Genomic DNA, 16,564 nt, shown 5'->3' with positions numbered 1-16,564 from the left:
TTGCACTGTTTTTGTCTAGACGGAGCGACAGATGAAAGAGTACATGTATAGTACAAAGTTAAATTTCTGACGTTTCAAGTAAACTTTTTTTTTTTTTCGCAGTCCACCCAGGCTCGCAAAACATGTTATCCGGCGTTCTTTCCACGTAGGCTATCAGGCCAGCATGACTTCACGGGGCAACAAATGCGTCGGTGAAGCGCTGCACATTCGAGCCATACATCTGTAGCAATTGCGATGTAAGCCACATAAACAGGGTTCGGAAATCATCATAATCACACCGTAACCTCGTCGATGAGGCCTCGCTCACTCTAGTGCTCCAACAAACTGGATAGGGAAAAGCCTTTAACACGGCCTTTTCATCGCCATGCACACCAAACTTTTGAAGAATGAGATGCCTGTCCACCCTCGTGCACTCGCTCAAGGCCAAGGTAAAAACAGGATGCTTAAGGACTCAGTTATATGTGCAAACACTTCTGGCGGTTACAAGAAGCAGCGCAGTGCGGGCACTGGCAGTGAAAGCGATCAAATTTAGCCAATGTTTGCCGTCGCACTTGCCTTCCTATGGGTAGAGTAAATTAACTTTCTCTCCTCTACAGCCAACCAGCAAAAAGCCTCCTCTGTACGCAACTATCATTGATCAGTCAGCTCTCCTCATAATTTTGAAGTATTTCGACGTCCTTGAACATGTGCATGCATTCCATGCGGCCTGTGCCCCAGATCGCGTCCGCACTGGTAGGAACTACCTATACATACCTAACTTCACCTGATTATTGATGGATACTACCAGTGTCTTTAAGAGGCTTGCACTCTGTACACGGCTGCACAAGCTATCCATATTATCCAGAAGGCCTTTGAAGTATAAGGTTGCCCCCGGTAGAATGCGTGAATTTCTGCGGGCAGTCATGATGCATGCATTTCTGGAGCGGTTGCATCTACAGGGTTTCGAAAGTCTAGTTGTAATTTCTTTACATTAACTCTGGACAGAACTTAGCGCTATCGAATCCAGTTTCTCGATTTAAGGGTCCACAGGGACCCCCTTGATCGCCAAACGACTTTGATTCATTGTCAAACTAGATGCTTCTTAAACCACTGCAGAAATCATGTTTCCGTTTTGTTTTTTGTTTTGTTTTTCATTAGATTAGCATTAATATTAAAGCCGCTTTAGATTTCGGCGACTTAATCGCCAGGAGTTATCGCGGGGACCGACTGAGGAAAAACGAAACAGACTGCCAACACCATATTGGGAGCGGAAAAAGTGGGCAGAAGCAGTAGCATTCAACTCTCGTACAGCACCTAGCAGCATTCAACGGAACACCTCGTCTTTGGTGATGCACTATGGAAACGGAGGGCAAGTGGGTTGTCTGCGGTGCAGCGCCATGGGCGACCGGGGCACTCACCCACTCGCGCAGAAATTAGGCCTTCGCAGGACGCTTTTCTAGTTGCCCTGGCATGTGTGCTAACCGACAGCTGTCACTGTGCCCTCAAGCACTGATGACGCTGTATTACTAAAGGATAGGACATTTACCAAATTCACGGCAATGGGGCATCTGTACAAGTGGTTGCTCATCCCCTCCAACCTCCAGCGCTCCTTCCAATTCCCGAAGCTATGTTAAACTTCATAAAGCTCGCCCACTGAAGACTACCCGAGAGTATGAGATTTAGGTTAGTAAAAAAGCCGCAAACGATTTGGCAGCCGTATATCATGTATATACTGCGAGAAAGCCGAATTTCAGACCTCTACTGTGCAAGTACACTTCGTTTCGTAAGACCAATTTCAAGTTTCAAGTTTATTTCATATTTCACATATACAAAACACTTTAATACAGTAAGAGTTGTACAGAAGGAGGTCCCGTAGTACAAGACTGTCGGGGGGACCTCCCAGAACAAAGCAAGTGAGGTAGAAATGTAACAAAAAAAAAAAGGGAAGCAGTGTAACAAGTAATTTGTATAAAAGTACAACCTACAAAACAACGCTTAGAATATACATCAATGAAAATAAAGAAGTTAAATATACAGATAATCAAATTCAGTGCATGGAACAAACAAAATAGTACATTCAAAAGTGAACTATAACAGTTAAAAAAATCAACTATGTAACATGTTTATTAAATTTTCTTTCATGCCGAAATGGAATGAGTGAACAGTATGCAATGCTTTAATTTCTGGAGGTAAAGAATTCCAGTAGGATATGGCGACAAACAAGGTAGTAAATTTTCCGTAATTAGTCCTGACTTTTGGCAAAAGAAGATTATTGCGCTGTTCAAACCTGGTAGGATTAGTATTTACAAGCTGGTTGGTAATCCCATCAATAGAGAGATTTAGTTTACCGTGATCCGCGATCCGCCACCGTGCGTGGGCGGGGCGCACAAGCTGATTGGTCCCGACGTGGCAGGTCTGTGTGCCGACATCCAGTATGTGGCGCCATCTATCGGCGTCAAGGGGATCTGGGCATGCGCAGTGGAACGCGCGGTGGCGGATCACGGTATCGGATCGCGGATCACGGTAAGCTAAATCTCTCTAATATGAGCATGATGATTTATTACTTTATACATAATCATGGACAATTTTAGGCTTAACAAATGCTGAAGTCGAAAGAAACTATAAAAACTGCGTCAAAAATACGCAAATATTCTGTAGTTCTGTCGTAAACGTAAGAATTTTCTGTAGTTTTGCAGTATTTTCCTATAGGTCGGCAGTTCTTTCTCCCGTACGTTTCTGTATTCCTGTAGTATGTTTCTGTCTTGTTTTCTGTCGCTGTGAAAACAGGTGCACTGCCAAAAATCGCACAGAAATTGTGTGGTGAAAACAGAAAATCTTCTCTAGTTTTTTCGACTGCAGGTGGCCTGTCATAAGTACACATTTTGTCAAAAGTGTACAGTCCAGGAGGTCTGCTTCTGAGCTGTGTAGTGGCACTGATTTAGCACTAGTTAGGGTCCTTCTCATTGTGCATGGTAGGACAAAACAAAAACCTTACCCTCAAGAGATTCGTAACACTGGAAATGCATAACAAGCCACAAGAAGTGGTCAAAAGCAGACCCCTTGGGCTTTACACTTTTAACAAAGACTGTGCATGCTGCTATGGGCAAGCTTCGGGATGTTTTCCTGTGGGATAAAAAGGCATTTGTTTGCGTCTTACTCAAGATATTGTTTCTAGCGACTGATTTTTCTGCTTTTTTCCCCTCTCGATTGCTGCTCCGCAAGGCAATGTGAAGACTGATTGCTAGGGAACGTGGTATAAGTATAAGGTTGCCCTCGTGAATCTCTGCGAGTAATCAGGATACATGCATTTCTGGAGCGGTGGCACTTACAAAGTTTTGCTAGCGTAATTGCAACATCTTTAAAGCTGAAAAACTCTGGAAGTATAAAAAACTCGGCTGGACAGTGGAGAAGATGCAAAAATATGAATCTCGAAATTGAACGGTTAAAGAAACACGAGACACTGATGTGCTTGCTGAGGGGACCAAGCATGAAGCTCGTTAATGCAATACACCTTGTTAGACGCTATAAAAGAGTACGCGCAATGTATCTATGGCCATTGAAACACTTCGCATAAGTTCCAGCGGATTCGTCAAAGATTTTCACTATTACAAAGCTGTGTAATTAAACGAGAGTTTTGATGTACGGCCGAACTGTGAAATGTTCTCATAGAGAGCATACTCTGCAACATACAGCCCGAAATTAAATTAAGTTTAGTGTCTTCTTATTAACTAATAGTGTCTTCAGTTCAGTCGTGGTGCCTAACGGGGCGAAGTATGGACGGCAGGAGAGCACAAAGGTCCGGGACGTTACGATCCACGCGTATTCAATGCGGCTGCTTCGAGCACGAATTTCTCCATTAACGACACGCTTAGCCGATATTCTCGTTGCCCAAAGCTAGCATTGTTGAGGAGCTGCGACCCAAACAAAGGACTTCCTCGTCGAAGACTCGAGTTATCTTTAGTCAAAGCAGAAGTTTCCTCAGAAAGACGCTTCCTCGCACGATGTCCGTTCTCTCTTTCACGCTTTGGTTGCTTCCCCCCGAGTCCATTCGGTTTTCGCCACTCTCCGGCAGCCTCCAGTGTGTGCGCGCAGCCGGAGGCAGCGTGTCGGGGAAAACAAAGTATACCGAGCTGGTCAACCTGCGCCGCACTCGGGCTTCTTCCCCTGGGCGGCGGAGTACCCTCGCCCGGCAGGGACCACAGGCGCGAAGCAGCAGCGACACTGGAGCTGGCCGCATCGCCGAGAGCGCGTCGCCCACTTAGGCTGCCGCAAACCCAATTTGTGCCCGCGCTGCCCAGCGGAGGAGCCGTACTGGAGGCTCGCAACTCGGTTAGGAGCGCTCCGCCGTTTCGCGGGTCCGACCGCGCCAGCGGATCGAATTATCGCGCCGGTTCGGCTTCCCCGAGCGGCCAAGCGGCCGCTCTAAACACCGCAGCGGCACACCTATAGCGGCGAGCTGTGTTCGTTCAACTGAGACGATGCGCTCTCCTGAATGGGCGATTATCGATCCCCGCGGCTTCCAGCTGTTCCGCGCGCTCGCTGCGTGTACACCCCGGGCGGACACCAACTGTCGTCCGCGTCCCTCTATGCATTATATAGTGTGTGCCCACGTTTCGCCGAGAGCGAATACATGTATCACAGCGCTATGGAGCGCCAGTGTAGGCCTGCGGTAATCTCGAGACTGCGAGCGTGTCACGCGCTGGCTGCCGGGAAACGTTCGCGTTTCGCATTAAGTGGCTCCTGGTTAAAGGAGGCGACAGAAGTGACCTTTTACAATTGGCTGTCACGTTTCTTGTTTATTTTTTTTCTTCCTTTTTATTGTTTGCGCGCGATGTCTTTTCGTTCGGTGTAAACGTCGCTGTCACAAAAGGAGAGGCGAACCTAAACGATCGTTCGGGCCGCCGTCTGTCTCGCCGCCTGTCAGGGCTGTCACCGTCACGCCTCTTATTTACGCTGCTTCCCACTTCAGTCTTGAGCCACGTGACCCAGCCTGTGCTGTCGGTCATGAGCTCTGTAGCTCCCTTCCTGGGACGGCCGACCTTCGCCTGGTCCCAGGCTGCATATAGAGCAGGCGACGCGTGGTTCATTGTCTTCCGTCGGACGGCTTCCTTTCTTCACTGTACGGTTCGCAGGAGGCATGAATAGATGCCGTGTCTTTATCAGAAGGGGACACAGTCGGTTGTTTAGTAACTCGAATGTTCGAGAATTCTACCCCTTGTTTTCTGTTTCTGGTCGTAAATGGCCTCTCAATGGTCAGCAAGTCTGCTTCATTGTTTTCACAATCTTAACTGTTTACCCTCATGAAAACAACCATGCATAGGCTTTTTTTTTTTTCGTCACCATCGCTTCCTATTATAGACATCTTTTTCAATAGACATCATAGGGTACAACAATCTAAAATAATAGAGATTTTCTGCAGAGTAGACTGATACGGGGGTTAAGGATTCAATAAGTGCAATTTATACTTCACAAAAACTTTCTTTTTTTTTCTTCCAAGGACAATTGGGCCGCCGGAAACTATATACAAGTAAGGCGTCCTGGTGGTCGCCTGAAAAAGCGCCCGCTCCTTTTCCCGTTTCTGGCAGCCTCAAGACGAATGGGGATGAATGAACCACGATGAATGAAGGGCGCTTCCCACAGAGGCTATGGTTGCCATTAAAAGACGCGCAGCATCTTCACGAGATGAAAAATGCGCTTCCAGCTGAGGATACACCGAAAAAGTAATCAGGAAACTGCCGCGTTGCAACATCGTTTCTTTGATGCCACAACGTGTTGTGCGTTTTCAGTTCGCAAGCGGAAACGAAAACAACGTTTGTTACGCATGGCTTTGCGAGGATAACATCGTTAGGTGTTTATACTTCGGCAGAAAAAAAAAACTAAATGCGTTCAAAAATTGTCTAGCCTATCTAGGGTAACTGCAGCTACCGTGAATTATACGAATCAATGCACAGAAAACTGTTGCTCGCCAGAGAGAGCACTGTGTTGCCTCTTCAGCCTGATGAGGTGCTGCTTCTGTTCTTTTTCCAACTCCGGGCGTCCGGCGCTTCCTCCCAGTCAAAACAAGTCATTAAACTCACGCTGTGGAAGTGTTTTTCTCCTATTTGATACACGTTTTTTTTTTCCGGTTCGCTTGGTTTTGCTTTGATTTATGGGTTTATCGTCCTAAACCAACTCAGACAATGTGAGACACCGTAGTGGAGGGCTCAGAAGATTTAGACCCTCTAGGGTTATTTAACGAGCACTCAAATCGCACAACACATGGGCGCCTGCCTTTTCGCCACCATCGGAAAGCGACCACCATGGCCGGGATTCGATCCCGCATCCTTGAGTGCAGCGGTCGAAAGCCCTAACCTTTGCGCCAACGCGGCGGGAGGAGAGGGGCTAACTCTTACTTCTCTTAAAAAAGGTTTATAGAAAGTATAATTCTGGGTTGGATTGGGCGCTACTATCATAGCTGAGGAAACAATTGATACGAGACACCTCACTTGCGGCCATGCTTTTGCTTTCTCTTGTCCATGGTCAGTATTCTGAATGTAATTCGCACCCGGCCCCACCTGAATCATGGCTTTCTATCAAATACCGTTTTAGCATATACAACTTGTCTTCAAGACGAAATGAATCGCGCGCGAGAAAAAAATAAAAAGAAGAGAAAGGAGAACTGCCAAACTAAGGCGGCCTGCTACTGCACTGTCTTTGCTACAGGTATATGCGTGCAACTTTGTGTGGCTGAAAAAAAAGCCTGTTAATACGCCAGGTCTTGTACATGCGCTAGCCGATCAGCACGAATCGCTGCCAGCATATTACGGAAGTGAGTTAATACGCGTCCTTCCATTCTTTGCATTAACGGCTATCGCGAAGGTCTTGTCGCCGTGATGCGCCTGCCTATACTCGCGTGAGAGTCGTCACGGCACCCAACAATTAAAGCGCCGCAGTCGCTTGGCGGCAGTAGTGGTGTTCTGTTGCTGAGCGCGATGGAGGGTCGGGATGGACGAAGGCATGAGGCTACCGCATTGAAACAATAAAAACGTCCATGTGCTGAGTTTGCGGTGCAAGATAGACAACAAAGAGCAAAAACGTGAAACTACGTTTTAAAGTCAAATTGTAATCCTAAAGAAATTAGCAGGTAGCGTATGCTTCGTCTTATGAGTAGATGCGCTTTTAATTAGCACCGCCTTTTCATAGGGCGAATTTCAGCATTGTGAGACTGACATACAGTTTGGCAAGGAAACGGTTTTTAGTCGGTTTGAATTTTGGGGAAAGGGAGACGCAGTATCTGTCTCACTTATAGGTAGACACCTGCAGTTAAAATTTACAATTCAAGAGAACATATGCTGTCGGTTCGAATGCCTGCCGCAAATTAACTATCAGCTTGACCAGCACATGAAGGTTAAGCGGGAGTACAAATATTATGACACCCACCTGAACGCTGCACAACGGACGCTTGCGTAGACATGTCAATTGGAATGCACGTGTGCATTTTTCCGTCGCATTTTTCTCGACTCTGGTTACGGCAGCGGCGACGCCTTTTCGACCATAAACCTGCACCCTATATACACTGCTGCAGCATCTTTTGGCTGTGGTCAGTATACACATACTGCTGTTAACAAGGCTGATTGAGCGAGAATTTGGAAAGCTCCCTCCCTGTCTGCAACCAGGCAAGCAGCGCTCGAAAGGACATTGGGCCTTGCATGTGGTGTAAGTGCACAAGACAGGCACGTCTCGCAGCTGCTACTACTTTAGAAGTGCGGCGAATTTCGATCAAACATGGTAACTCATATGAAATTACAAAGTCAACTCTCTTCGTTCGCGGAAGTCTTTATTATTATTTTTTTTACTCACGGTCTCGTTTACTTTTTCCTTTTACTGTGGGTTACTGGTAGGCTAAAATAGGTTAGCGAGAACTCCTCCTTATCAGGTATCCATGGCAATGACGCGCAGTAGCCTTGCGGACAGAGCTGGACGGTCACGGCAGCATATATGGCGTTGTAAAGGCTCATTTGTTTTACCGTTAGCATTTCACAAACACGGGCTCGGCGAATCGGTTAGGTTCACGAAAGTTAATGCTGCAGGTGAACAGAAGGAAGCCGTTTCTATCTCGCTCTACCAAGGTGTCGCTTTCGTCAAAAGTAAAGAGCTCAAGGGATTTGTTTTTTGGGAATCGCGTAGTGGGTCGCTTGGAGGTCTCAATGGCGAGAAAATCTCTAGAGTTGGTTTAAAACATTTGGAAAGCTCACGACGAGCAATGCCCGAGTATTGTGTTTCAGGAGAAAACTTCGAAGGCTCTTAACTTTTGACAAAGGTTGCGTATTCAGGGAAACTGAGGACAACTAAATCTAATGTATCTTACTTTCATTAGCAGGCTACCGCCCCCCCCCCCCCCCCCAAGATTTATTTCCCTTCCGAATAATCTGACGATCATCAACGGAGCAGAAAAATTAATAGGGTGACCATTTGAGCTAGGTGGTGCGAATGTAACATATTGAATTAGCGTAAGACACAAAACACTAGACAATAAGTACACCAGGACAGTTCTTGACTAACAACTGACTAACAACTAACTCAAAGAAATGGCCAGCCAAGGAACCAAATTGTGAGCGTATCAAACGCTCACCAGAAAACCAGTAAGCGTCGATTCAAGACAGTATTGCGAGGACGCTGACAGTCATAGTACGCAAAACGTCATTTACGTCGCTTAATACGTACATGTGCACACTGTTGTTTAACTATCTAACCACTTTATTTGTGAGTAATAGTGATCACAGTGCACTACTTCACTGATATGATAGGCTTCCGCAAGCTCCATTTCCTGTCTGCTCTTTCCTTTTCCTATTACTGCGATCACTGTCAAAAACAGGAACACAATTTTCACAGTCTTTGCAATAACGAAGGAGGTTATTTTTGTCTGAGAAATTTTTTGTGAGTTCGCGTGTTCACGTGCACGGTCATTGATGTATCTGCCAGTTTGACCCATATATGTCCTGCAACAAGAGAGGGGAATCATATATTACACGAGTGGCACAATTAACGAACTTGTTGGTATGCTTGACCGAGCACACATTGATAGTTTGCTTTTATTATTATTATTTTTTTTTTTTTTTTGCTCTTGGAAGTTCTTGAACACAGGCTTGAAAGCTTATGGGGCGTAGAAAAGACCACTTTCATACCATGCCGTTACCACTAGGTTTAAACGGAAAGCAGGCTACGGTGACAAAGCTGTCAACAAAACACATTTCCACCAAGGACTTCGCTGTTAGCGGAGGAAAAAAAAAAAAAACCACCGAGACGTCGTCCAAATATAACCGAGAACAAAGACTGCTCGTTTTCCCGCAACATGAGCACAACCCTGCGTTTGCCCGGACACAACGCGGAGGTGGTAAGCCACACTGTCGCCATCTGCGAGCGCAGGTCCGAGCAGGCTTTGCACGGTCGACTCTGAAGAAGTGAAAAAAGAAAAAAAGAAAATGAGAAAACAGAAGCCGACAGCCCGTAGCTCCGGTTCCTCCCTCTGTTGTTTAGGGGTACTTTTGTACAAAAGTTACGGTCGGAAATAGTCTTCCTCGCGCTTTGGGTCCTTTCATGCCATTTTCGGGTTCGCCAAGAAAGGTGGAGGAACGCGAGACTTCTTCCGGCTTCCGCAAAACTTTGCAGGACTGCTTTTGACGCTTCCAGACCGGTGCTTCTTTTTACCCGGCAAGCGCGTCCTATTTCGCACTTCGGACGCGAATGTAAGCGTGTCTCGTCACTGCTTTTACTGCCATGTCACGTTTTTGCTCTATAACTTGTGGTTATTTCGAGGTGTTTGGCCGGGAAAAAAGAACAATTACGATGAAGCGAACTTGTATTTCAGTCGGTTGCATGTAAAATTTCTCCACTTTCTTTAATTTCTCTAATTTACAATAAAAGAAACTTGAACGAGACAAAGCACTTTTGCATAGAAAAGTTGCAAGAGTCATAGGATTAGGAAGCACTATTTTGTTTTCAGTCAGCATGCATATTTGGACTCGATGTTGTTGAAAAAACGCAGCCTTCATGCACACCAGCAGCATTTGAGAGCGGCAGCGGGTGTCAGCAGTAAGCTGTGGAAGCTTTGGCTGGTTTAGGCACTTTGGATTATGTCGGTTTGGGACCAGCAAGAGCTGTTTTTGATATGTCAGCCTTCAGGTTTATAGGATGCCCGCACGGGGGCGGGTTTATGAGTCACTCTTTGAAGTGGCGGTCTTGTTAGCAGCATGCATTTCTCAGACATTTAAGCCTGAAAAAAAAAAAAAGGCTTCAGAAAGGTTTTACTGTGAAACCTTTATCGCCGGAAGGAAGCGCCACGCCCCCCCCCCCCCCCCCCCCTCGTCACACACACACGATAGGCTACAGCTCTGCAATGACAATGGTTGCTCGAATGTTGCTTTGCCGCCTAACTCCCAAGCATTCGGTGAAGTCAGATTGTCGGGCTGTCCACTACATCGTAGCACTAAAAGCCGAATACGCAAGCAGGTAAATGCGTAGCGGTTGCGTATTCAATGGCTGTCACAACTTCAAGAGAAACACGTCTAGTAAAACTCACGCTGGAAGATCAGCTCTCGTTACATCTAGAGGAGCGTAGTGCCGGGGTTTGCGCTGTGGCTAACTCAGCCAGCCAGCGATATCCCTTCAGTTCCAGTTGCGAGTTTAGGAGGTCAAATGCAGCGTAACAGCTGCACAGGCACGGACGATCGTCGAGCCCTGTGGCAGCTGCGGGGACACTACAGACTGGCTGCTCCTTCAGACAATACGTGGTGGCGGTCCCCGCACTGAATTGTCGGGAAAGTTTCGTCCACTTGACTTGCTGTGAACTCTGCCGCTTCGTATTCCCAGGCGGCTAGGCATCCTGTCGGCACGAAGTCCGCAGAGCGGTTCTGATATCCTCGCAGCTGCTTGACTGTCTCTCGTGATGTTGTTATTCTATTTCGCACGTTTCTGTGCTTGCCGTTTTCTTCTCTCCCGTTTAGCTGGGCGTGGCTAGCCTGTTTTCTCTTGCATTGTGCACTAATGTTCCTTGTTCCGGATAGTGATAACGGCGCCAGTAGCCACGCTGAGAATAAAAGTAGTAATGCCTAACCAATCCGAAGGCTGTATCTAAGGTTGAAGCGAAGCTTAAGAAATTAGGGTTATAATGAATAAGGAAGCAGCCGATAGCCGTTAAATAATTTATTTCCCTTTTTGAACCGGTTACGAGTGATGTACCCCAGAAAAACGAACCCGGCGCGGAGCGAGCTCGTCTTCTCTGTCCTCCTTCTCATGAGTTTTTTTTTTTTTTTTTTTTTTTTTCTGCCTTCTGTTTCTTCCACTGGGTAGGTAGGTGTACACGCCCGGTACGTGGCGTGTTTGCATTGAAGCCGCCGTGACTTTCCCCGCCCTGTCATCTTGCCGCCCAGGGCAAGCACTAGCGGCGGATCGTGAACATAATCTCGAGTGACGCTGCTCGGCCGGCCCGATCAAACAAGCCATGATTTCCCTATGGGCAATGACATTGCCGAAGCGCGCCTATGGGGACACTTGGCGTTCACGGTGCACCGACTTCTTTCGTGCACAGAAAATCCCTAATGAAACGAAGCATCCTCGATCGCTGTCTTCGGTACAGGCTCGCAGGAAGTAAAGCTCGTTAGTCTCTGCCGGCGCTTCAGAAATCGGCTCCTGAAAAGCACTCTAACGGGACAGTTGGGCTTAATGACGCCTTCGAAGAGACGCCACACTCGTGCTCATGGGTCTATGGGCAGGAGGAGACTAGAATGTAATGTACCACAGGCTGCCATAATCAGGGAACGAATTTTATGATTTCCATCTTTTTTGCAAATTGGTAGCTTTTTTAAGGGGGGTACTTTTTTAAAGTGCAAAATTATGCTATCTGCAAAACAAGGACAATGTCATTTTGCATCTGTTGGCTTTGCGTGGGATTCACGCTAAGCTTACTTTTCGGTCCTGAGCACTTCCTTACTACACACTGGAACGGTTTTTTTTTTTCTTTATATAAACGCGCAGCGCGTGTGCTCACACTGGCATGCCGGTGGCGGCGGTCGGTGCACCTTAGTCGGCGAGGTTGTAGCGTTCACTTTGAATAAAAGGGAAAGCTACAACCGGCCACGTATTTTGTACGACTTGGGGAAACGCATGCGAGAGCGCACTCACTTGCGTCGAGCTCGTTGATCTCCTTTGTGCGGACCGGAGGAGCGGCGGCGAAGCCCAGTGCGAGCCAAGCGCAAAGCGCACGCCGCACGGCGCCGGAGCACAACATCGCCTGGAGACGCCACACGAGCCAAGCAAGCACCTCCCGCTCACACGCGCATTGCCACCCTCACGTAGCGCCGCGGCGACACTGCATCGCCTTGGTGCGTGCAGAGTTAGCGGGTGAGCGAGCGCCGCGCGCTGAGGGCCTGGACGAGTCCTCGCTGCTGGCGAAGTGGGGCTGGGACACACCGGTCGGGAGCGACGCCGCCGACGCTCTGACTCATTCTTTGCCCACTGCCGCCGCCGCTGATGCTGCTGCAGCTGGGTCCGTGCGAGCGTCGTCTGCTGCGCGCGCGCCACGCCGCCGCCAGGGGCGCCGCGATCTCCGGTGAGCTCGGTGAGCAGCCGGCGCGCAGGTCGGGGCTGCTCGCAACCTGGGCCGACAAACGGAGGCAGAAGGCGCACTTCGTGCGTATAACGACAGCCGATTAGGTTTGCTGGCCGTACATAAGGTAATCGCTGCTCTCCTCCCGAATATAGTAAAAGATGTAATGTTAAACAAATAGAACTTCAGTTAGAACTATTTAATAATGTCACTAGGTCAACGCCACTAACAGGAACCGACTGCTTCAAAACTTAGGGCTAACAAAACACAAATATACGTATATGATTTTGATGAAAGAGCAGTGGCAGTACTGAAAAAAAAAAAAAAACGAAACGAAGCAAGCGCATCTATACATTATAAATACTAACCGCATAATCGATATAATGTTCACTTTGTACCTTCCGTAGCCACGCGTACCGAAGAAAAGTTCCACGTACTTGATACACCGCGCAGTTATGAGCTTGATCCAGATCACTCCATAGTTCATTAAAAAGTGTAGGCAGCAGTCAGCAAAGCTAGTACACCCCAACGCGAAAGGCAAGCGCCGACGTAAAATTACTTTCGAGCGTGGTTCTATCCGAGCGTCCAGAAAACAGAATGTGCTGCACCAGCGAACGCCGCTTATCCATCTAAAGCGGAGGAAAAAAAAAAAAGAAGAGCAGCTCCGGTAGCGCACACTTGTTGGAACCCGTTCCTTACAAGAGACTCTTATGGCTCTGCGATGGTAAGAACAGGGTTCTGGCAAATGCGAAGGATATGCTTTCCCCGTCTGACGGGGGAAAAAGGAGGGGCGGGGGAAGGGGGGGGAGGGGGGGGGGGGGAAGAGTCCGGCAGTGCCCCTAAAGAAAGGCAGCTGCGCTGAACAGCCTCGGAAGCTTGGCTGGCAGATGTTTTCGGAACAAGCACAGCAAGATCTGCCAAGAATGCGTTAGATGGCGTATAGGGGAGAGAACGCGGAAATAGAAGGGCAGAACAAAAAGGTTTCTAGTTGGCCAGGGGAAATATGATGCACGTCACAGCAAAGAAAAATGCGAGGGGCGTTTAAAAAGTGATGCCACCGTTTTCTTGCTCGAACACCGTTTATTCAAAATTGAATAAATTCATAGTTATAGGCCTATATCTGATGGATTTATACTAACTTTCAATATAGACTCGGTCAAACTGTACGACTTCGCGCCGTTTTTTGTACAAATTTCATTTTTTTTTTGTTCACGGCCTCACCACGGGCAACGACGCGTCTGTCCTCACAAGAACCTGAAACCGAAAGATGGGATTTGCCAACTATGGCCCATCTGTCTTGCAGTCCTCTCTTGGCACGGTCTGATTTTTATCTCTGCATTTCTCGCATACAGCTTTCAGAACGAAAACCTCTTTTTCACGAAAGAACACTGCTGCGACAGAAAAAATAAAAATAAAATACCGGTACGAGCTATGCATACATGCCATCGTTGGGCGACGGTGCAAAGCTAAACACATTGACCGAGATGGCATAGAAAATTATATGTATGATGGATGTGCAGCGGTATTCTTTTTTGAATTTCATAAATCTGGAATGAAGTTTTCGAGAAGGAAACAATGAGAGAGTTCAGTTTGGAGACCTCTGGAAAATCTGCTACCCGCCAACTCGCTGTGTTCGAAACTTATTCCGTAAGTCGGTTGTCCTTACTCCGTCTGGTGCAGATGACGGCAAGTGTTACTTATGGTGAAACAGCTGAAAAGTCATTGTTGTAATGGTTTACTTATACATGCTTCCTTCACATCAAATATTAAGTGTAGAAGTTCGACATGGAGGGGAGTTGAGCTTACAAAAGGTAAAATGAGTTGTATATCTTGTACATCTTTTTTTAATTGTTAGCTCACATTAGCTGTGGCATGTCTTTGTGTGCGCGTTAGGATGAAACCGTAGCTTGAAGGAGAGTAGGAAAAAGAATACACTTCGGGGTGTGTTCTGGAGCGGCCATATTGACTTGCTCCGGCAGAACGTGGGAAAAAAAAAGACGGTGTTGCTGCCGTTGCTTTTTTGTTCCACGGCACGTGGAGCTGCGCCACGATCAGTTGCCCCTGACGCCGCTAAAGACAGCGTCATTGAATAAATTTCCCGGAGACATACCTTTCATTTTCGTCCCTTTTAAACTTAATAGCGTGACTTTTGCGAACACGCGAGGCTGAGACGAATTGAAGCCCAGGGCCCCGCGGCATGCTTGCCCTGGGAACGAGAACGCACGCAATGTGGGCGTCAGACATGCAAGTAGCGTCAGGCATGCGCGCGCACGCACGCACAGACAGACAGACACACACACACACACACACACACACACACACACACACACACACACACACACACACACACACACACACACACACACACACACACACACACACACACACACACACACACACACACACACACACACACACACACACACACACACACACACACACACACACACACACACACACACACACACACACACACACACACACACACACACACACACACACACACACACACACACACACACACACACACACACACACATATATATATATATATATATATATATATTAAACAAAGTACCTGAACTTTGGCAGTCGTTAAGAAAGCTATTTCAAACTCGCCACGCTTGAAAAATAGAGTGGGCCTCGACGTCCGAAATGGCTCAAATGAATCGTGCTTTGTTTACCTCTTTGTTAAACCTTTGTTGGTATTAGGAAAAAAAAAGCGACCTCAAGGTGCCAACAGCGAAATTTACGTAGCGTTCATCCTCTCTTGTTCGAAAATATATAAACTGCGGAATAAGTCAGCGCTACTCGGAACTCCCAGGAGGAGATACGAGCGATGGAGCGTGAACATGGTTTGGCGTGCTACTAAAGGCGCATATATGCCATAAAATATGCACGACCACACTATTACATAGGCGCGGAAACACCTAGAAGAAAGAGAAAATATTGTAGTGTCGTTATAGTAGAGAGTGATATTATTGTTTGTTTTAAAGAAAACATGTATTAATTACCATACAGAGAGTCGGCTAAGCTGCCAGATCTCTAATGAGCAACAGCAAAACGCGGCTTCATTTATTATTAAAGAAAGACCTCGTTAATTATGGAATGCGATTAAACAGGGCATTAGCATAGTACGCAAGATAAATATTGTACAGGTTGTCCGAACTAACTGTGCTCACATATTTTTAGTTGGGTCCTTTGCATGTCCTTGCTTTCATCCTCCGAGCACGAAAGGGCCGAATTATACGGAGTGTTTCTGGTAACAGACCAACGATTTGAAATAAAGCACTGCACCGTAAGCAGACATATTTCGTTTCGTGTGGCCTATATATATATATATATATATATATATATATATATATATATATATATATATATATATATATATATATATATATATATATATATATATATATATATATATATATATATATATATATATTGTTACGGGGTAGGATCACACTCAGGGGACAGACGCAGTCACTCGCACACCACCGGCTTCCTCATTCTCTTTTCCACGCTCCATCCTATCTGCCCGCTTGCCCCCCGCGCTAGCACCGCGCTTCCTTCTCTTCCGCGCCGTTAAATCTTTCCACCGGGATGGAGAGGGACAGGAAAAGCACTGAATTTCTCAGCCCCCCCCCCCCCCCCCCCCCACACACACACACACACAAAGCGCGCACACAAGACTACAGCAATCGGCGATTCGCTGATAACATTGCGTTTTTAAGTAACTCAGACGAATTGCAAACAATCGTTGGTGGTCTAAACAGGAAAATTATTAAGGTAAGATTAAAATTAATAGGCAAAAGGCTAAGGTAAGGTTCAACAGCCTCGGGAAGGAACAGCAGTTTACGCTAGGTAGAGAAGCACTGGAAGTAGTAGGCGAATATGTCTTCTTAGGACAGGTAGTAACCGCAGATCCCGACCATGAAAAGGAAATAGCAAGAAGAATAAGATTGGGATGGAGCGTAATTGGCAAGCACTCGCAGATTATGA

General features: G+C 46.9%; 1 protein-coding gene across 1 annotated transcript in view; it reads right to left on the bottom strand.

Moving 5' to 3' along the window:
- LOC146202773 (uncharacterized) overlaps nucleotides 1–12,461 on the bottom strand; it is a 152,886-nt gene extending 140,425 nt beyond the window's left edge. Inside the window, exon 1 of the mRNA XM_084588328.1 lies at nucleotides 12,139–12,461. Coding sequence (XP_084444454.1) covers nucleotides 12,139–12,244 — 106 coding nt within the window. The 5' untranslated portion in view covers nucleotides 12,245–12,461. The remainder of the gene's footprint in view (nucleotides 1–12,138) is intronic.
- Nucleotides 12,462–16,564: the final 4,103 nt, after the last annotated feature.

This window comes from Amblyomma maculatum, chromosome 1 (genome assembly GCF_055883805.1).
Source record: "Amblyomma maculatum isolate TAMU_Amacu chromosome 1, ASM5588380v1, whole genome shotgun sequence".
NCBI lineage: Eukaryota > Metazoa > Arthropoda > Arachnida > Ixodida > Ixodidae > Amblyomma > Amblyomma maculatum.
This window is presented reverse-complemented; position numbering and strand designations above follow the sequence as displayed.